At 42.4% G+C, this 21580-nt stretch overlaps 1 protein-coding gene across 3 annotated transcripts; it reads right to left on the reverse strand.

Annotated features, from left to right (window-relative positions):
• Positions 1–953: 953 nt before the first annotated feature.
• On the reverse strand, positions 954–20675 carry LOC137610299 (oxysterol-binding protein-related protein 7-like). Of its 3 annotated transcripts, none has more exons than XM_068337858.1 (23): positions 20631–20675; positions 15004–15217; positions 14356–14499; positions 13888–13941; positions 13675–13788; positions 12710–12865; positions 11956–12091; positions 11732–11850; positions 11480–11560; positions 11239–11395; positions 10385–10518; positions 8442–8534; positions 7981–8155; positions 7487–7561; positions 5918–6132; positions 5700–5837; positions 5553–5616; positions 5392–5470; positions 3985–4129; positions 3697–3844; positions 2964–3090; positions 2763–2885; positions 954–1936 (listed from the first exon to the last, which is right to left on the reverse strand). In XM_068337858.1, the coding sequence occupies exons 2-23, from the start codon at positions 15163–15165 to the stop codon at positions 1828–1830; spliced, it is 2748 nt and encodes a 915-aa protein (XP_068193959.1). In that variant the 5' UTR covers positions 15166–15217; positions 20631–20675; the 3' UTR covers positions 954–1827. The 3 variants fall into 3 exon arrangements, with proteins under 3 accessions (XP_068193959.1, XP_068193958.1, XP_068193960.1); XM_068337857.1 differs by having other exon boundaries at positions 7981–8158; XM_068337859.1 differs by lacking the exon at positions 8442–8534 and having other exon boundaries at positions 7981–8158.
• Positions 20676–21580: the final 905 nt, after the last annotated feature.

A 21580-nucleotide genomic window follows, 5' to 3' on the forward strand; every position in this document is an offset into this window, starting at 1 on the left:
TTGTCTCCTCAGAACATTTGTTCATTCACTATTTCCACATATTTGTATTCAATCTGTGTAGTCACACTCCAGCATTTGCTTTCATTTGTAGTCCTAAACAATATCGTCTCAGTGCAATACTGCCCTCTACTGGAGGGGGCTGTAGCTCCTCTTCCCCATCCTTCTGAAGCAGTCAGATATTTTAATAATACAGTAGTTCATATATTAATAATAAATAAAAATGAAATAAAAATACAAGAATACAAAAATATATTACATATTATTAAGCGATAATGGCATTATCTACATCCTATATATAGGCGGACCTGTGCACCCACCTAAAACAGGGTTTTAGGATGAACAGATAAGAGTGTAATTAATACCAACTGTAACTGAATGAGTTCTGACTCACTGGAGGAATGAAAAATCCCCTGAACATAAAGACAGTCTGAATCCAGTAAATCAGAATTAAAACACATATATCAAACATGCCCACAACAAGTAAACTATTGCAACCTCTGCCAAATCAGAATATGACCAAACAATGCATGCTGTAGCAGCCAGAGAGCATGAATAAAGCGATTGGTCTTCTACTGCTATAGAATGTATTAATGGGGTGTCAGAATCACATCACATCACCACCCACCAGTCTGAAAAGAATTCATCCTTCCCCTAAATCAAAAGAATGATTAAGGATTAAACAGAACCACATATTAACAAGTATCTGCCAAAATACCAAAAATTTATTCCAGGCTGTGATGTAAGCGAAAATTCTGATCTGAAAATGCATAGAAAAAAACAATCACTGGAAATATTTCACTGTTTCACTGTCTAACCACCGAGACCGACCCACATCATCTCTGCTGCACACACATTTAATTTCTTGACAGTTTTTGTAGACTTGTCTTCCAGTATACTTAGATCTGCCTCGACAAAGGCCTGGACATGGAGTTAGAATGAGAAAGGAACAAAGATTTGAGTACGGAATATTTTATTTGAAACAAAATGATTGAGACAAAAACATTTTACTGGGTCTTTACAATATCACCTTTCCTCTATCTCTAAAATATTTCAATTCATTAACTAAGATCACAACTTTCAGAGACCTCATCCTTGCCTGTCAGCTCATTTTTGACATCAATTCATATCAGAGAGGCAAGTAGGACATCTATCAAGTCTTCTACATTTAACCAGCTTCAGTAAAACAATGCATCACCAGTGTGTCACAATCAAACAGCAGAAAATACATGCTAAGTTCATAACGCAATCAAAGTTAATTCATTGAGAACCTAAAGAACGTATTTTACCCCCGAGCAGAGGGAATGGCTCTGCACTTTTTCCTTAAGCATCTAAAAAATATATTTCTAAACTCATCCATATTTTAACGTGAGCTCAGCTATTAATTTAAGCATGTTTAAAAATACCAAAAAGTAAACATAAAAATTTGCCCCATAAATACGACCCTTCATGAGAACAGAGGGGCCCGGATCCTGACAGAAACGTGATATTTAAACACGGTCGTAAACAGGATTTGACCGTGTGTGAGTCCACCGACGGTAAAGCAGTGGGGAAACATCCGGCTTCATCCGTATCAGTCTTCATTTGTTTGGCAGAGGCACCTCACCTCCTCACGACGACGAGAGGGTCATTTGTGCTTCCATACGCGCTCCTCTGCAGTCAGGGTTAGCAGCTGAAACAACCTAGCGTACATTAATGTATAGGACTAACTTAGGTACAATTACATTACAATTTCTTTTACTAATGGAACATTATTCCTCTTCATAATGCGCACATGTTTAGCGCCTGGCCTGTATCCTTCAGCCTCAGCACCACATTTGAAGCCATGTTCTACCACAGCTCCAGATTTTTTGTGTTTGCAAAGCCTGGGTCTTGTCGGAGCTTCCAGTAGGTTCCGTTGTACAGCCACACCTCTCTGCCATCCTCATCCAAAGATTTCCTGAGAGTCAACAACAGAATGTTAGAAAAATTAAACTGAAGTGTTTGACAAGAGAATATGGACAAGCAGTTAACTAGCTGGTTAGCAACTCTGTCTAAAAGTAACAAAGACATAAACCAGCACCAATAAAACTCATTACATTTTAAATCAAATCTATTATTTGTCAAGTTTAATACAGAGATTCAAACTGTTTGATGCAGCGGCCCCCGACCTTAACGGACTGGTTTACAGTCAGACAACATTTTCTTAGAGGTGTGGAGGGTAAAGACACCAAAATAAAACCAAACGAGCAGCAGAAAAACGATTATTTTCAGGTTTCTTCGGCTCTTCCTCTGTGTCCTGGCTCTTTCACTCTGCACAACGATAACTTTCAAAGACATTTGTCATTTTGTTGGTTTTGCTAGCTTGGGAGTTTCGTTATAGCGCTAAAGTGGGACTCATAGATGTGAGGAGAGAATCCAAAATGTTAAAACATCGTTCAGAATCAGATAAGAAGTAAAACAAATAATGGAAGTTCTGGATTCTTTCTGTGCGGCTCGGTACCGACTGACCCAGAGACCGGTCCATGATTTAGAGTCCATTGGTTTAATGGACACAAAAACACCAGACGTGTGCAGGAAGTTTGGAAAAACTATTTTTGAGTTATGCCCTGGAAATTCTCTAGAGACAAAAACCCACTCTGAGAATGAGACAAGATTCAACTTGTAGCCATGAAAATGAAAGAAAATCCCCCAAATAATAAATGTTCGTACACCCAAACCCTTATTCTACGTCTAAACACACAGTCCCAACGCCACGCCAGCAGCTGACGGCAGACGATCCTCACCTGAAGAATCGGGGTTCGTGCTCCTCCCCTCTCTTGGCCATCGCCTTCCTCCTCTCTCTCTGCTTCTCCTCCACCTCATCCTTCTTCTTATCCGCCTCCAGAACCTTGCCCTGCTCCAGGAGCCTGGTGGAGAGAGGGGAACACGTTAGGGCGAAGGTGGTGCAGCACCTGAGCCGTGTGAGTCACCAATCCTCCTCGTACCGCTGGTCCGGTCTGAAGCGGGTGTCTGTGGGGGGAAGGACCGCCTGCAGCTCGGGGGTCAGTTCGTTCAGTTCTCTGGCGTACTGGGAGAAGCCGTAGAAGTCGAAGTGATCGTCAGGCTGCACGTCTGAACAGGAAGAGAGTAGAAAGTAAGAGATCAAGAACAATTTATGACCAACAGTTGAATGTGTTTCACACTGAATGTGAACAGCTGGACTGAAGACACAGAACAGTTGAGTCAAAAGTCCTCCTGGGGTCATTGACCACTATTGCCCCCAGTAATGACCCATTAGTGATGTGTTGGTGACTCAGAGGGTTCACCAGTGTCAGACTCGCTGGTTATGAAGCTTTCTGTAGACGCTGCTTCACTCTGAAGCTGTGATCTACTGTCATCGTGTTTGAGACTTCACAAGGATTTCAAGTGAAACTCCCAACAGCAAGTTATTCCTTAGGGGGCCTCTTATCTCACCGGCTGCTAACGATACAGTTGTCAGTTATGTAATTCAACGGGGGGGTCTGGGGGCAGTCTGGTGCAGCTCATCCGTCAAAATCAGGCTTCTAATCATGGAATTTATCGTCATGACGACAGATCCAGTTACGGAACAGAGGGTGGAGAATTAGAGGAAGTTGCAGCTGCTTGTGATGCAACAAAGTCTGTGTGTCAGAGCTCAACGGTGAGCAAAGCATCATGGGATTGGTCAAGAACAGAAAGGAAACAGATAATGCTACTCACTGGGTTTCCAGAGGCACTTCGGTGAAGGTAGAGTGTCACAGAAGATCCCCTCATGCCAGAAGCCTCCAAAGCGGTGAACCACCTCTCCGGCCCGGTTCAGGACCACACCCTGGATCTCATTCTTCCCGTCTGAGCCCCAGTAGTTAGACTGGACCACGGTCCAAGGGGTTCCACAGCGAGAGGAGAGAAAAAGATGTAAACGTTAAAGGAGGGGTTGGTTACGTGAAGACGTGTGTGTGTGTGTGTGTGTGTGTGTGTGTGTGTGTGTGTGTGTGTATTTGTACTGACCTTGACGAAGGTGATCTTGCAGGTGCACACGTCGCTCCGTTTGTTCCTGATGACCACCTCGCCGTAGTGCTCCAGCCAGCGCTGCTGACTCAGCACGTTGTGGATGCACGTTACGGCCTTGTTCCATTCGTAGTGATCCCCGTACCTGAACACACAGGTGTGACAAAGCCTCAGAGCAGGAACGGTGCCGGGGGGTTACCACATCCACAGTCTTCTCATTTTCCCAAACTAAATATTATTTACTTTATTATTTCCATTAGTATTAAAGTAAATAATAGATAATAAAGTAAATAATAAAGTAAATAATAAATAATAAAGTGAATAATAAATAAAAAAGTAAATAATAAATAATAAAGTAAAAATAATAAATAAATAATAAATAATAAAGTAAATAATAAATAATAATAAAGTGAATAATAAATAAATAATGGTCTGTAGGTCTAATAAAGTTTCATGCATGCATCAAATCATTATGCTGTGGGTTTTGTGGACACTAATTTTTCTCCTTTGTGCTGTAAATGAATCCAACTTCAAACATATTGGAAGAACTTTGTGGTTTCTAGTTGTTCAGGTGTTCTTGTAGGGAGGGGGGAGAGAGCCGGACTGTTGGGTGAGTTAGACTGAATTCTACTGAAAGGCGCCAGCAGAGAGAGAACAGTGTGGTTTCTGTTTACACAGCAAATGTTTGAGCTTGTCAAGAAAATAGACACTATTTGTTTTTCTTAAATAACCTACAATTCCTTTTTCATCACTTCCTGTTATGTAATAATTGTTAGAGTAATGATGTGCAGTGTTTCCAGTGCATCTGCATGTACGGATATTAGAATCATTTGCTTTAAAATGTCCTACAGCTACTGGTCTGCAGTGAATTATGTATGTTTTTACAGTGTTTCGTCTCATTTTGTATTTGAAATGTTAATTTTTACAATGTTTTTGCTTAAAAATACATGTTCTTCCAATTATTTTGGTGTGTATACACAGTAAAAGTATGACTAAAAATGTTAATCTAAAGCAAACACCAGGCTCACAATACAAATGACCACTGTCTCTGTACACAGTACCGTCACTGTACTCGTAGTAATAAATTGCTTTCAGTATTGCATAAGCCTGTGCTGCACGTTGTAACGCAGGCTGGTTCTCCCTCAGGTGATCTTCTAACGCTCTCTCTCGGACTCTCTCGGACTCTCTCGGACTCTCTCGGACTCTCTCGGACTCTCTCGGACTCTCTCGGACTCTCTCGGACTCTCTCGGACTCTCTCGGACTCTCTCGGACTCTCTCGGACTCTCTCGGACTCTCTCGGACTCTCTCGGACTCTCTCGGACTCTCTCTGACTCTCTCGGACTCTCTCGGACTCTCTCTGACTCTCTCTGACTCTCTCTGACTCTCTCTGACTCTCTCTGACTCACCTGGGCAGCGTGACGTTGACCTGTCCAGAAGAGATGATCTCCACCGACTTCCCCCAAAACTTGTTCTTCCATCTCTGATCTGAGAGCAGACACAGACAGAAACACAAGGTGAGGTTTCCTCCAGGTACACAACACACCTGGACACAGCTTTTAACTCTTACCTTGCCAGAAAACAAAGTTCTCTGACTCTGCGTAGCAGGCAGATATGGGGGGGTGATGGCTGACCTGAAAACAAGAGAGCAACAGAGAACGTTAAATATCTCTTCGTTGACTGGATGCTGGAGGTACCTCCAGGAGGTTTTGCCCACCTGCTCGCTGACGTAGCGGAAGCCTCTGTCCACTCGGTCACTCTCGTAGGTTTCTCCCAGAACCGGGTTGAACGGTTTGTAGCGGTACCTCCAGGACGCCCAGGCGTATCCGGATATGGAGAACGCTGCCACATAGACCTGGGGTGTTGTTGACATTATTATCGACCTCCACACTGAACCCCACTGCACCTCAACTCCTTCAGTGACAACCAGCTCACCATTCTCTCATACGGGTCATCGGTTCGGTTGGCGATGTCCAGAAGTTCTGGGTACTCCAGCTCCTCGCTCACCCTCTGCATCAAACACAGCGGCTCGTTCAGGGCGACCGGCATGGAGACCCTGGACAGGTCCTTCCCGATGTTGTTGTACAGGATGGCCAAGATGCCGATGTGGCTGTTGTCTGTTCCGGGGGCAGGGAGGGCGGTGCGACGGCCTGAAGAACAACAACAAGCATTCAGACCAACAGGACATGTTCCAAAAAGGCTTCATCAGAATAATGAGAAGTACAGGATTTAACAGGTTCCTCAAATCAACAGAGCGTCTTATATATGAAAAAAGTTTTAAAATAGATCATTCATTGAAGTTCTCAGCTTTGGGATACACTGTATGACAAAATGTTACACACACACACACACACACACACACACACACACACACACACACACACACACACACACACACACACACACACACACACACACACACACACACACACACACACACACACACACACACACACACACCTATAAAGGTCCTGACAAATGTCCTTCAACTAACTGCGACTATTTCTTTCTCTAAATCAGCTGCTTGTCTCTTGGACGGCATTCCATGAAGTTTTTTCCTTGTTCTTATGTCATTCAGTTACATGAGAACAATCATCTCTCAGTGATCTCTCCAGGCGGCCGTTGGGTGATCGACAGTCCTGCTACACATGATCAGAACCAGTCTAAAAAACATCTCTTTCCTTTACTGACCTTCCTTTAAATCTGGAATATAATTTAGTTTCTCCTCCTCACACACTTCCAGATTACTGTCCTACCAACATGTTACATTAGAGTCTCCACCAGTGGAATGGAGCCCAGAGCCTTCAGTTTTCAGGTTCTTCTGTGGAACCAGTTTCAGAACAAGGTGCTGACGCCATCTATACATTAAAGAGTTGACGTAAAACATTCCTTTGGTTGCAGCTCATAATGAGATCATTAACTATAGAGATACACCGCTGAGGAACGTCCTTCTCTTCTCCTGCCCCAGTTCTTTTGTACACATTCATTAATTCATGTCACTGAACTGAGCGATTCTCCAGAACCTGTGTGCAGGTGACTCATCACCATCATGGCCATTAGTTTGTCTTTTCATTAGTGGAAGTTTCTGCCTGTCTGAATTTACACGCAATAAAACCTCCAGACAAAAGATGATTAAAATATTTTTTTAATGTATCGCTGTGACTTCTGAGAAAGGAGAGGAGGTGTCTTTCAGTCTTTTTACTCCTTTCTGTAGGTTCAGTTTCAGGAGAAAATTAAATGACCAACTTTGATTGTTTTAGTCCTAATAGAAAGACTGACAAACGTTAATGTTATTTTATTTTCTCTGTGTCTCTACCAGTTCACGCTACAGAATTTCAGTTCATAAAAACGTGAACCAACAGGACATGTGTCCTCCTTTCACGGCACTTTTTACAGACCTTTATCACTGAGTTTTCTTTCTCTTGCCTTTTCATAATTATATACTGTGGTACACAATAAAAACACACATAATAAGTACATGAAACAAATCAGTGGCAGCGTTACCAGTATTAGTGGGCACTGGGCCGGGTTTATCAGAGGTGCTGTTCAGACTGGCCCGGTAGTTCACGGTAGCAGTGGCTGAAAAAGAAAGAAGAGTCAGTCACGGTGTTGGTCGTACATTTTATATGTTATATACTATATATTATGTACTACATTATATATTATATACTATACTACATATTATATTATATATATATGTAGACAGTAATCCCTCGTTTATTCACGCTTCAAGATGCGTATCTTTACTACATCGCAGATTTTTAGTAGTCACGTGACACCGTACACGCATGCTATTGGCTGACAGCCCTCGTGTGTGCACCGCATTCCGAGAGTCACGCTTCCTCCTGCAATTTTTTTGAATAAAAAATGTATTTAATTTAGATAAGATAGTTTGTCGCTCTATCGTGGAATTTTGTTTTTGCAGGTGTTTCCAGGAATGCATCACTCGAGGGATCACTACACATATATGTTGCAGACATGCGTGGTCAGACGCTCACTGTGTCTGTCATCGGGTTCGGAGTTGCTGGTGGTGGTGTCGCTCAGCCCCGATTCATCTGAAGCCTCTGCCTCCGAGGAGCTCTCCCAGGTCATCATCTCACTGGCGTCGAAGTACTCGGCCATCGATTCGGCCACTGAGGGGGCGCGTTCGCTGTGACGACCCAGAGAGGGCGTCTTCTGTCAGGAGGAAAGGTTTCAATCGGAAAATGAAGAGATGTGAGCGTGACATTAGTGGAGGCTCAGACAGGGAGCCAACAGACACACACCCTCAGAAACAGTTACCGGTTCAACACCCAACATTTTCCATCACAGTGAAAAACTGTCCATCATTTTAAATTTTCTTGTAATTTTTTTGAGGAAAAGTGTCAAATATGTGCTATGCTGCAAGTTCCTGATGTTTGGTGAAAAGTGAATGCACAAGAGTCACAGTGACAAAAACACACAATACTAAGCCACACACCTGGTCAGGGCGAACGGTGCAAAAGGATTCCTCAGAGGAGTCAGAGGAGAGGGAAAGCGAGTGGACTTTGGTCAGACGGGACTGCAAGTCCAGCTAAACACACAGAGCATCCATGCAAGAAAACATCAGTGAAGAACGTCAAGCAGATCAGAGAGCATTCCCACATCAGCATCAACATCAGCGTCAAACATCAGCGTCAACATCAGCGTCAACATCAGCATCAAACATCAGCGTCAACATCAGCATCAAACATCAGCATCAACATCAGCGTCAACATCAGCGTCAACATCAGCGTCAAACATCAGCGTCAAACATCAGCGTCAGCATCAGCATCAACATCAGCATCAGTGTCAACATCAACATCAGCGTCAACATCAGCGTCAACATCAGCGTCAACATCAGCGTCAACATCAGCGTCAAACATCAGCGTCAGCATCAGCATCAACATCAGCATCAGTGTCAACATCAACATCAGCGTCAGCATTAGCATCAACATCAGCATCAGCATCCTGTCCACCGTCTGACTGCTCACACCACTGAATGATGTTTAAACTAGTTCCACACTCCCAGGCTTTCCATTTTAAATGTGTCGGTCACAGGCATAAAATGACAACAACATCACAATCATTTAATTTCCTGCTTCATCTCCAGAAAATAGCAGGAATGGACTTTTTTGCTCACATTTTTGACACATTTTCTGTTTTGCTCAAACAGAAAATGTGTCAGCGTCCTGCAAAGCAGCGATTGGTCAGTCCTGAACGATGACCAGCATGATTCTGATAGGAACAAAAGACATCCTCTAAAAGTTAAAGGAAAATATTTGATGACTGTACATTTATGTTGACGACACCGCAGTCGGTTCTTGAGCAGTTTAAGAAACAAGTTCTTTATTTTAAATGTTATGAACAAATACATGGAACTGTTACTGTCCATCTGAGTAACATGTAAATGTGTGACAGTGTGAATGTATATACTCTATTAATACCTGTAAGGAAACTATTAGTTAGTAACATCAGAGTTTATGTATGGAGTCGTAACAGCTTTAAACACGTCTAAGATGGAACTGAACAGCGATCATTACTGACAGGTGAGACGTTATGAAGTTGTTAGACTGGGGGTGGAACTCAGTGGTACAGCCACTGAGTTAAAAGCCCCAGATTTGATCCAGACGGGCAAACCAGGCCGGTCCCAAGCCTGGATTAATATAGGAAGGTTGTGGCAGGAAGGGCATCCAGCATCAAAAACTTTGCCTAACAAATGTGAGCGTTCATGAAAATCGGACGCTCATATTGTTCCCTAAAGAACGTGGCGAGTCAGAATCAACCCGAGAACTCACAAGCTGAAAAATCCCAACGCCAAACGCCCCCCAGGCTGAAAAAGAAGCAGATGGAAAGCAACACTGGACACCTGCAGCGGAGACGAAGTCTGAAGCAACACCAGACAGGGTTTGGAAAAAGTTCTGATGGGACAATGTGTGTGTGTGTGTGTGTGTGTGTGTGTGTGTGTGTGTGTGTGTGTGTGTCTGCATGTGTGCTAACGATGCTACAAGCTACATGTCAGGCTAACATGTCATGTTAGGCTACAGGTGTGTGTGTGTAAATAAGTTGAGACTCGAGGTGTGTTCCTAGCTTGTGTCAGTCCTCCCTACAAACAACCCAAACCTGCTGAACAGTTTCACACACCACCTTACTGACACACACACACACACACACACACACACACACACACACACAGGTGTGGCCCCGCCTTCTCTGAGCTCTACCTCTGATGAGGAAGTTAACACAAAGGAGAAACGCCTCCAGACTCACAACAGTGTTGTTTTAAGCTTAATGAAGTATGTGGGGACCATTTTGAGTGTGTGTGTGTGTGTGTGTGTGTGTGTGTGTGTGTGTGTGTGTGTGTGTGTGTGTGTGTGTGTGTGTGTGTGTGTGTGTGTGTGTTACCTCAGACAGTGTGCTGCACAGTGAGGCCAGCTGCTGCGAGGTGTTCTGTCGGAGGTCCGGTGCGGTCCAAGCCTGCCTCACCCGCTCCCTCTCCAAGGTCAAAAGTTCATGGATGGACTTCAGAGAGGCGTGAACTGCAACGCAAAGACACAAACTAAATGACAAACAATCATTTTAGTTGATGAAGACTTTTGAGGTGTAATGAGGCGGCTGATTGGACGTAAATGTAACACCTCAGTTAGTTCAGATTTGACCTCAGTCACCTCAAACATCTCACTGGCTGTTATTGTTGAGTTTTGTTATTGTTATTATTATTATAAAAATAATATATTATATATATATATATATATATATATATATATATATAATTATTCGTATTATAATAATATTATATATTTAGTAATAATATACATATTGTTATTATTACTAATATATCATATAATATTTATTATTATTATTATTATATCTAATTATATTATTATAATAATTATTGTTAATATTATTTTTATTACTATTATTTTATTATATTATTGTATACCTTATTATTATTCTATTATTGTAATTGATATTGTTGTTATTGTTACTGACGAGCTCCACCAGACTGTCCCCCAGCCCCTCCCTGTAGGCGGGGGGGGACTGAAAATCAGGCTTCTAATCATGAAATTTATCGTCATGACGACTGATCCAGTTACGGAACAGAGGATGGAGAACCAGTAGAAGACGGACAAGTTGCAGCAGCTTTACGATACAACAAAGTTTGCGTATTTTAGAGCTCACCCAGGAACGCACAGGGCGTCCCTCTGAGTGAAGCATCATGGGATTGATGAAGAACAGAATGGAAAGGGGGGGCTCACCCTTCTGTGAAGCTGTGCAGATCTCCTGGTGAAGCTTCTTGGCCTCCGGTGAGGTGACCTGAGGGCTGGACAGCTGAGAGTAGACGTGGCCTGACAGGGACGGAACCGACGCCCCTAAACCAGAACTGCTGCTTGTGCTCAGGTTGTAAGGACCCAACTGGAGGGGGGGGGCACACGGTAAGGTATCAAACACTCAGTCAAGGTTCAAAATGAAGATGAATCAGCATCACGCCAGTCCTACCATTCCCATCGCTTCAACACGGGACAACGTCCTGGAGTGGCCAAAGACTTTTCCTCTTTTGGGTTGTTCCAAGAAGAGATTCTGGTACAAAGAAAAAGGATTGTTCTTCTGTCCGTCTCAAACATTTTTCTATGTAATTCTTTGTTTATAGACTGACATTCATGCTTTACGTCAAAAAGGGATTTTAAATGACTACAACATTCAATTTAGAGAAAAAAATCCCAAATATTCCGTTCTGATCAGAATCCTCACCAGCATGCTGATTCGCTTCTCCAGGTCTGTGGGCGTGACTGGGAGGCCTCCTTCCAGCCAATGGAGTCGTTGGATGAGCTGGGCTAGTTCTGTTAGCTCGGCCTGACAGCGAGTCAGTTCTGACAAACAGGGATGGATGTTGAGAGCTCTCACACACTCACACACTCACACACACACACACACACACACACACACACACACACACACACACACACGGTCCTCACCAGTGGAAGTCGCGTCCATGTCGTCCGTCTGCTGCAGCCACGCCGACACCTTGTTGGCGGCCCCCGGCTGAGAGGCCAGCCTAGGGGCGGAGCTCTCCATGTGGTAGACTGAGGTGGAGCTGGCGTAGTGAGGCAGCTGGAACGGACACAACAAACACACTACCGTTAAAATCACACATCACAAACACAGAAAATGAGTTCCACCTCCGTCTGTAGGACCCCACTATGAATACATGCTAGAAGGACTAATCTACTCTTCATGTCACATATTATCAAATATAACATTTGATTCTATCTCTTAAAGTCTTGAACTGTTTGTGCTGAAGCAGTTTGAAAGTTGGTCCGGAATGACAACAATCTTTTAGAGCAAAAACCAGAACCGCAGCCTGCAGACGTACAAATAAATCATTTAAACTCAACATACAAACAACTGAAGTTCAATTAATCTCATAACACTTAAAAATAAAACCTGAATTAAAATTAATTTACAACACAGTAATGAAACCAAATGCATTCATTTTGAAATCCTTTTTGAGATTTTTGACACTTTTTCCTGGAATTATAAGATAAGGACAAAGCTCCTGCAACATTTGGATAAATTGGCCCAAAAGCGTAGAGAATACAGAGTGTTGACAGTCAGATTTCAAGATACTCAAAACTACACTGAGAGGTGTGTGTGGAGCTTTTTTTTGTTTCCTTCTCCTGAGCATTTTCGTCACAAATGCAAACGTTAAACTGATGTGTTTCTACTGACCACTGCTGCATTCTGCTGGTTGAGGGTCAGGGAGCTGGGGGCCCGGGACAGAGCGTGCAGGATGCCGTGATGGATGCTCATCGCCTCGTTTTTCTTGAACACCCGATGGGCTCGCAGCTTGGTCAGCCAGATGTAGAACAACTCATTGTTCTTTGCCTAAAAGGAACGACAGGAGGGAGAAAACAACAACACAGGATTGTTGTGTACATTATTTCATGCAACATAATGGAAAAAAATCACCTGAAACTTTTAGGCACTAATTCAGAAGTTAGAAAATGTCATTTGCATCTAGTACAGGAATACTATGATATCAGTAACTAATACCATCAATAAAACAATCACTGAATGAATATTTAATTGTTTTGCATTTAAATGTTGTCAAAGCAAATTTATCATCAAGAAAAAAGTGCAGGAAAAACTGAAGTCTGTTTAAAAGTAACACAAGAACCCGTCGATAAATTGTATTCGCTACATTTTAAACCAACTTCCAAAGAACAGAGAGTCATCGTGCAGACGCCACGCTTAGGTCACCAATAAATAATCAGGTTAAATTATAGACGTGCTTCACGAAGCCTTGATCGATCAATACGTGGAGGAAAACCACGCTGCTACAGTTTCTCTGCAGGAGAACGCTGAATGACGAATACATAGGAACAAAGGACAACCACAGACAGGACAGAAACAGGTTGACCATCAGTGGATTTATTTTAGCCCCTGGTGAAAACCTGAGCCCAACAACCTGTAGGTAAAACCGTTTGAGGCGTGGCAGACGTGGTGACACGCCGTCCCGTTCAGGAAGTGTTTGCCCTTTGTTATTGTCTGAACACACACTTCTCAGAATGCGTGTTATGAAAAAGCGAATAGTTCACTTCATTCCTCTTTTGTCGCCGTTTCATATAGGTCACAGGAATGCACCACGCCCCCCCTCCCTTGAAGACTGCCATCTCAGATGATAAGTGGGTTACCTTGAGGTGGTAGAGGTTGTCTCCAGCATCCAGGTCGATGCGTCGGGAGTTCTTGTTGATGGACATGACGGCCAGGCTGACGTCCAGAGAGCCATGGAGCTTCCCTTTCTGGATCTACAAACACACAATAAAACCACTACACAGCTGTAGAGACCCCGATGGAGCGGTCACCCAAAAGTCACTACTCCAGGTCACAATGCAGAGTTCACTCACGTCTTGATGCGTCTTGGAGTACTTCAGGATTCCTTTCTCCAACAGGAAGTATCTCTGAAACAGAAGAATGGAGAATTAACTTTATCCAACAATCACATTGAAGAAACCTAGATGATTGTTCCACAGACGTCCCAACTGGATGGTTCCATCTGGAGGTTCAATGGACATGAATGGATGACAATGGGTTTAGTACCGCCGTCACGAAAACCTCCCAACAGGTTCCAGACCCCCCAAAGAGCATCTCTGACACCATCAGTCAACAACGACTCGTGTCCCCAGAGATCATTAGAAACCGAAACAAATTCATTTAAATATTTATATTAGATTATTATTGATCTGAAGGGGTTTTTCTGAAGGAAACCACTAAAATTAAAATCCCAGAGCGCCTCAAAACTTTAATTTAAAACCATCATTACCTTTAAGATATAGTAGATAATAAAATGGAGGTGCTGTACATCAGGCGCTCACCTTGTGCCAGCCTTTCAGTGGATACTTCCTCCTCTTCAACAAGACGCCCTCGCAGATCCCGGGGATGCTGAGGTCAAGGGTCGAGCCCGGGACTGATGACACATCCAGCTGGTTCAGGTCTTCCAACACCTCCCAGTCACGAGACTGGCAGAGGAAACACCCTCATTATTACAAACAAACCCCAAAAAGGACAAAAAGACTGCTTTTCTGCAGTAAAAAAGTTGACGTCAAAGTGAAAACTAAGAAATGAGAGATTTTAGCAGTGGAGCAGATAAAGTCAGAGCAGATCAGTGACGTTAAAAATCATTTCATGGAACCTCGGGATTAAATTAGCTAAAATTAAAAAGCAAATTTCTGAGTATCATGGTTCAAAATGTTGAAATTGGAAACGTTAATATTTGTTAACTATTTAATGGACAACATTAAACCATCAGTAGTCAGAAAGAAAAAACCATAATAATAATAATAATATTAAGTTTATTACATTAATTAAAAAATGTATAATTCTTAACAATACGTAACCCAACTACATAATCTGCTCTTTTAAGGTGGGTTTTAAAGATTTGTGTGACCATTTTAAAATCCAAATGGAGACATGAGGTCACCATCTGACCTTGAGTTGACATTGACACCTTTAGGTCTTCTCACCTGTTTGATGTGTTTGGAAGAACCACAGCTGCTGTTGCGAGAGTGGCCCGGTCGGAATGTGCTGACTGGTGATTTATCAAGGCCATTGATCATTGATTGGCTGCTGGTCAGACGGGGTGGACACACCTGGGGGTCCATCGGTAGAGTGGGAATGCAGTGCATGAAGTGAAGCGGCCTTCAGGGCGAGTTGTGTCTCATGGGAAAGAAAAAGGTGCTGTGGAAGGAAGACAAACCGTTCATAATCCCAAAATGTGATCATCCACCTTATATAATACAGTTAAAGGACTGGATTTTCAGCCACGACCACAATACACATGTCCTTAAAGCAGGAATCCGACTGACAAAACTAAACTCGTAGAGCTTTCAGTCAGAACTTACAGCTTTCATGTGACAGGTTTAAATCTGATCAAACCAGCGTTTACTTCAACGTCTTAATCAATACAGACAAAGAACACAGGTGAAAACCAGTTCACTTAAACTGCTGAGGTGCCTTTGAGCAAGGCACTATTCCCTCTATCAGCTGCTCACTGGGGGGGCACCATGAAGGAGCTCTACCTTCCCAACACCTGCATGCCTTCAGGCTCCTTGTGTGTGTGTGTGTGTGTGTGTGTGTGTGTGTGTGTGTGTGTGTGTGTGTGTGTGTGATTTACTACCTACACTAGAGTGGACACATAATTTGCCCAATGTGGGATTAATAAAGTTTATTTCCTTTTAAACCAAAAACAGTCCCTGAGGAAGAACTGAGGGTTCAAAGTGTCACTAAAGTAGGAAACTCCTCCAACTGATTCCTGACTTCACTTCCATCTTCCTGCGTGTCCCATTCACACCTTTAATCCCTCGTATGAACTCCTCATTGTGTGCAACATCCAGAATAAACTTTAAAATCCTTCCGAACACACCCTTCATGGCCACCATGTAGCTGGAATGTAGGTCACAGATGTGTGTTATTATATCAGAATGTTAAATGTGCATTTGTTTACAGTCTGCCCCCCCCCCCTCCAATTATAAAGTTCCCAAAGAATTCCAGATGGTGAATATCCTGTGTCACCGTTCAGACAATGGAGGAAGCTTGACTGAAACATTCCAAAAATAGTTGTCATTTCATTTCCATTCATCATAAATAGCGAGCTGCCTTTTTTTTTTTTTAGGTCAAAGGAATTAACTGTCATGTTAAACAGACCATATGATAAGTCATTGGGAATATCAGAAGATAGACATGAGATGTGATCCTTCATGCCTTCATTCTGTACAAGTGTGAGTGGAGGGCGAGGAACAAATCCCTGCATCACACAAAAACACGCAGAATCGAGAAGGAACCGCAGTGAAGAAGATCCAGTGATATACAGGACAGTAAATAAACAGTTCTTTATCAGCTGACAGTCTGGTTTCACATTCAGCATGTGGAACACACACACACACACACACACACACACACACACACACAACAGGAAGTGTTTCAGAACCTGATTTCAATCTCATGTTGTTACCAGCAGCCATGATCACAGGAAGCATCCCCAATACATGACTATCAGTATAACACACACACACACACACACACACACACACACACACACACACACACACACACACACGGTAGTGTGATGTAGTAAAGCAACACTTAAAATCACGACGACCAAAGAGACTACCTGTCTAACCCGTCTGTCTCACCAAACACCGACTTTAACCTTTAACGTCCTCTAGACTCCATTCCACCTGAAACCAGACACCAGAAGAAGATCCAAACCTGAAGACTCTCATCAGAATGTCCTCCTGAGGTGTGAAGTGAGAGCAGCTTCTCGTCTGACTGGAGGACGGATGCTGATCAATGGCAGCAAGTTTCTGGGCGGGACTGAAAGTGGAGCGACGCCGCCCCCCCCCCAACCTGACCGACAGGCACACCGGCTCTACAAGTCGCTTTACAAGGTACACGGCTTTAAACGCTTTGTCACTCCTCACACACACACACACACACACACACACACACACACACACACACACACACACACACACACACACACACACACACACAGATCCTATAAATTCCATACCTGTGTTCTACTGTACCTAGAAGAACAAAGACCAGTCACACCAAACATTTGCATTTTGACAATTAATCAACATAAACTTAAGTTTAAAATGAGTCTTTTAAAAAGAATTCTTACCTTACATAATTTCTTTACACTGAACTAAAATTTCTGACCTTTCCTGTCTGTGTGTGTGTGTCTGTGTGTGTGTGTGTGTGTGTGTGTGTGTGTGTGTGTGTGTGTGTGTGTGTGTGTGTGTGTTATCACTACAATAGCCAGACATGATAAAAAGGGTACATGCAGCATAAGCAGCACTATGTAGGATAAAGACACCCACCTACACACCGACTCGCTGTAACACCTGGTGGAAAAGCAGCAACAACGTCCGATGGCAGCTCAGACTCTATTTAAAGTTAAATTTCCAACTTCAAGGTGGCTGAAAATGATAAATGATTCAGTTTGATTAGTTGCTGAGGAAACACACGTGTCCTAAGGAGGTTTTCAGCACTGTATCAGTTAGTTCTAAATGAAAGTCATTTCTGACTGGGTGAATTTTTGATGGGGGTGTGGTTAGTTTCTGCCAATCAATCAGAAATCTGACTCAATCTTCCTGAACCAAATTATTAATCCCATAGGCCTTCTTAAATTCTTGTCTTGTGTAGTCATTCCCCAGGACGGAGGCTCCAGTCAGAGCCCTGCCGTAAACCTGAGAAACGGCCCCGAGAGCCACACTGAACACTTTCCCTGTCCCATTACATCACGTGGGTCGTCACGGAGAAACTGTACACCCATGATGGAAGGGATTCACGCTCTGACATGTTGTCTGAAAAGACTCGGAACTGAAACCAGTTATAGGACGAAACAAGTGGGATGAGGCCGTTGGATCTTAAATCGATTTCAACACGAAGACCTTCCATGACGACGCTGAACCCTCCTGAGGGAGGGGTTCTGTGTTCGTCCCACTTCAAACCAATCATACAGGAATGGAAGGGGATTATAAAACACTCCACAACCAATCTATACCACAGCTGCTTCACTAAGCGTGTGCAACGTTGTGTTGTTACTGCCAAGGAACACGCCTGTGTTCCGTGCAACTACATGTAGAGACAAAAACTTCAAGCTAGAAGACGTTTTGTTATCTCACAAAGATTAACCTCTGGGATTAATAAAGTATCCATCTGTATAACTAATAAAAAATATATTTCAGATCAAATACAGTGTGTATTCGCGCATCAACGCTCGCGACTTCACCTCATCGCAGATTTTTGGTAGACAGTCATGTGATACTGTACTCGCATTCTATTGGTTGACAGCATCATGAAGTGTTCTACGTTCTATGAGTTTCTGACTTCCATGAGACACAAAGTGTTTTAAACAGTCTATCAGAGTGTTTTAAAGGTAATACAGATAGAAGGTGGTTTAATATCAGTATGGGGGGGGGGGGTACAGAAACATTTACTGTAATTACTGTAAATAGTAAGATAGATAGTTTGTTGCTCTATCGCAGAATTCGTTGATCGCGTGTGGCTCCTGGAACGCGTTAACCACGAGGACCGATGGTGAACTGTACCTTTCTATGGTAATGGTAGCAGATCTTCACATTTAATTAGAAAGTGTGACTATCTACATGAACTTATGCAAAAATCAAGCAAAGCATAAACTTCACAATGAAAAGTGAGACTGTTGCCACGGAAACAACCAAAATACTACAGTTCCTGTTTCTGCTGGCGAGAAGGAAGTCCGTCCCGCGCTTTGCTGCCTTGCGTTTAAATAATCAACATTTTCTTCGTGTGTTTGATTGATGAGAACAATTTGTTCTTTCACATTCATGTGTGTGTGATGTCACCTCAGATAGGGCAGACACCTGAACCAACTGGTTCTCTCACTCCCATCTCCACTCCCTCCTTCCTTTCACACATTTAAAGTACACTCTGGAACTTTATTATTCTGCAGTGACAACAACACATTGGTGGGTGAGGTTCCAAAAAGAACTGATGGCATGGAGTCCATCAGTTTGATTCAGAACATCTCATAACTGGAGACGAAAACACTTGAACGTATTTCATTTTTGACCCACCTATACGCAATAAATCCAATGAAGGACCAGAGTGCAGGTTAAGTCTTACAAATTGATGGCAACGCAAAGAGAACAAACGCGTTAGATGTAGCCTGGTGCTCATGAACGCGTCTATCCATGCATGGAAAGCCCAGCAGGAACATCCAGATGCATGTAGGCATGGACACCATCCAGGATCAGTGCCGTTCGGTTCACATTATTATTCCCAGAGCGTTGGGCTGTGGTGGTATTGAACGGGTGTTAAAGAAAACCCAACACCTCTTGACATGAACAAATCTGTTTCAATCTAATAAGGCTGAAAATCCCAGATCATTAATTTCCTTTTCAGTGTTTTAACAGCTGTACCTGGAGAATAAATTGTTATAATATCAACATTGCTTGACTTAAATTTTATTTACATCACGTAATAAAAATGATTGGCAATTGATTCCAATCATAAATAGTACCATTGCTGAGCTCTATTCACTATGACTAGAAGTTGTTGCTATCTTTGTCGTGTTCATGTGATTGATGCTATTTCTGTCATGGACAGTAAAATAAAACATCTGAAAACAATTCCTCATTGTGACGGAATAACTGAGAGGTTCTGGTGCTACGGCACCTAGTTGTGGTTTTATATCTGCTAAAGAATGGAAAAAAAGACACTTAAAAACAAGATCCATTCCAGACAGACGGGACTGACACATCTCTGCAGATGTGGTGCAGAAGCTTAAACTACATTTAAAAAATACAGCGATAAGTCGTCACAGTTGATTCCCAAGATGTTTGGCCGTGCAGGAGAAGAGCTAGGACTATCTCTGAAGACTAGGACTATCTCTGAAGACTAGGACTATCTCTGAAGACTAGGACTATCTCTGAAGACTAGGATTATCTCTGAAGACTAGGACTGTCTCTGAAGACTAGGACTGGCTCTGAAGACTAGGACTGGCTCTGAAGACTAGGACTATCTCTGAAGACTAGGACTATCTCTGAAGACTAGGACTATCTCTGAAGACTAGGACTATCTCTGAAGACTAGGACTATCTCTGAAGACTAGGATTATCTCTGAAGACTAGGACTGTCTCTGAAGACTAGGACTGGCTCTGAAGACTAGGACTGGCTCTGAAGACTAGGACTGGCTCTGAAGACTAGGACTATCTCTGAAGACTAGGACTATCTCTGAAGACTAGGACTGGCTCTGACACAACAGGGTGTGTTAATGAGAACAGGTTTGGGGCCAATAAACACAACCTGTTTAGGTCAACAACTCCGTCCAACTGCCATGGCAACTTCACACTTTTAAATTAAACTGTCGGCATTGGCAAGATTTTTGTTTGTCGTTTGGCTTTTTTTTTTTTTTTTTTAAATAAAAACCATTTTCAAGAAGAGGAAGTCTCTCTTGTCTTAAATAACCTTATGCTTAATTTTCACTGCTCAAATTGGAACAACAGTCTCCAACCAGTAACAATGACCTCAATCTCTGAACCGCCTACATTTTTGAGTTTTTTAACGTCAACGATCCGGTAAAACGTTTGTTCTGAACTCACCTTCCGTCGGTGGACTTGTTGCCGTCAGTCACAGGACACCTGTGTGTGAACCGACACACACCAGACTCAATCCCAAACCTGCTGCGGTGACGGTAAGACCCGCCCACTGCATCATCACTGGCTAGTTTGTGTTGATAAGATATGTGATTGGTTAAAATTAAGGAGACTTTAAACCAATCAGAATTCGCAAATGTGTGGCCATTATTTCACAGGTGCTGATGGATCACCGGGACAGGTTTGATCACACGAAAGTATGAATGCAAATGTGTTTTGGTTAAACTTTGAAACAACAACAACAACAACAACAATAAAATACATTGTGTTCTAGAATAAATTAGGAAAGCACTTGTGTTGGAATGGAATAAATATTTGAAAAATTAAGTGAGTGAAATTAAGGTAAATATCTCAAGTTTTTCACATCACCAATATTTCGCCATTTATAGGAATGTTTTTTTTCTACAAGAAAGTTTAGAAGAATTTTAGGTATATTCAACTTTAAACTTTAAAAAAAAAAGTGACTTTATGTAAAAGCAGTAACCGAGACTGACGGTCTTTATAAAATCTTTATTCATGCAACACCAAGTATGATAATCAGTGGTGCATTTCTGCATATATCCCTAATAAAGGCAGAAATAAATTTCTGCCTTTATTATCCCTGATAAATGCAAAAATGCACCACTGAAGAATAACGCTGTGAAATAAAAATTAAATTAAAGTTAAATTGTGAAAACAATCACATTAATTGAAAATATGTAATATTAAGTACGCCATGATATACTATTACATTACTAATGAAGTACTACATTAATCAATTTATTCATTTTGACGATTGAAGCCATCATTACTACACCCAAGGCAGATCTACTAGTCTGTGATAAATAAGAGCCATCTAGTGGACACAGACAGAACTGAAATTCTTTTGCATTTTGAGGGGAAGATGAACTTCATGA

This window comes from Antennarius striatus, chromosome 16, assembly GCF_040054535.1.
Source record: "Antennarius striatus isolate MH-2024 chromosome 16, ASM4005453v1, whole genome shotgun sequence".
NCBI classification, from domain to species: Eukaryota; Metazoa; Chordata; class Actinopteri; order Lophiiformes; family Antennariidae; genus Antennarius; species Antennarius striatus.

Bases quoted from the DNA above. Each gene is read 5' to 3' on its own strand.
- LOC137610299 (XM_068337857.1), bottom strand. From the start codon at position 15,165: ATGCACTGCATTCCCACTCTACCGATGGACCCCCAGGTGTGTCCACCC. The intron at 8,159-8,441 runs GTGTGTGGCTTA...TCCTCCTGACAG, and splicing joins GCACCGTTCGCCCTGACCAG to AAGACGCCCTCTCTGGGTCG. The intron at 3,091-3,696 runs GTGAGTAGCATT...CTTCCTGTTCAG, and splicing joins GAAGTGCCTCTGGAAACCCA to ACGTGCAGCCTGACGATCAC.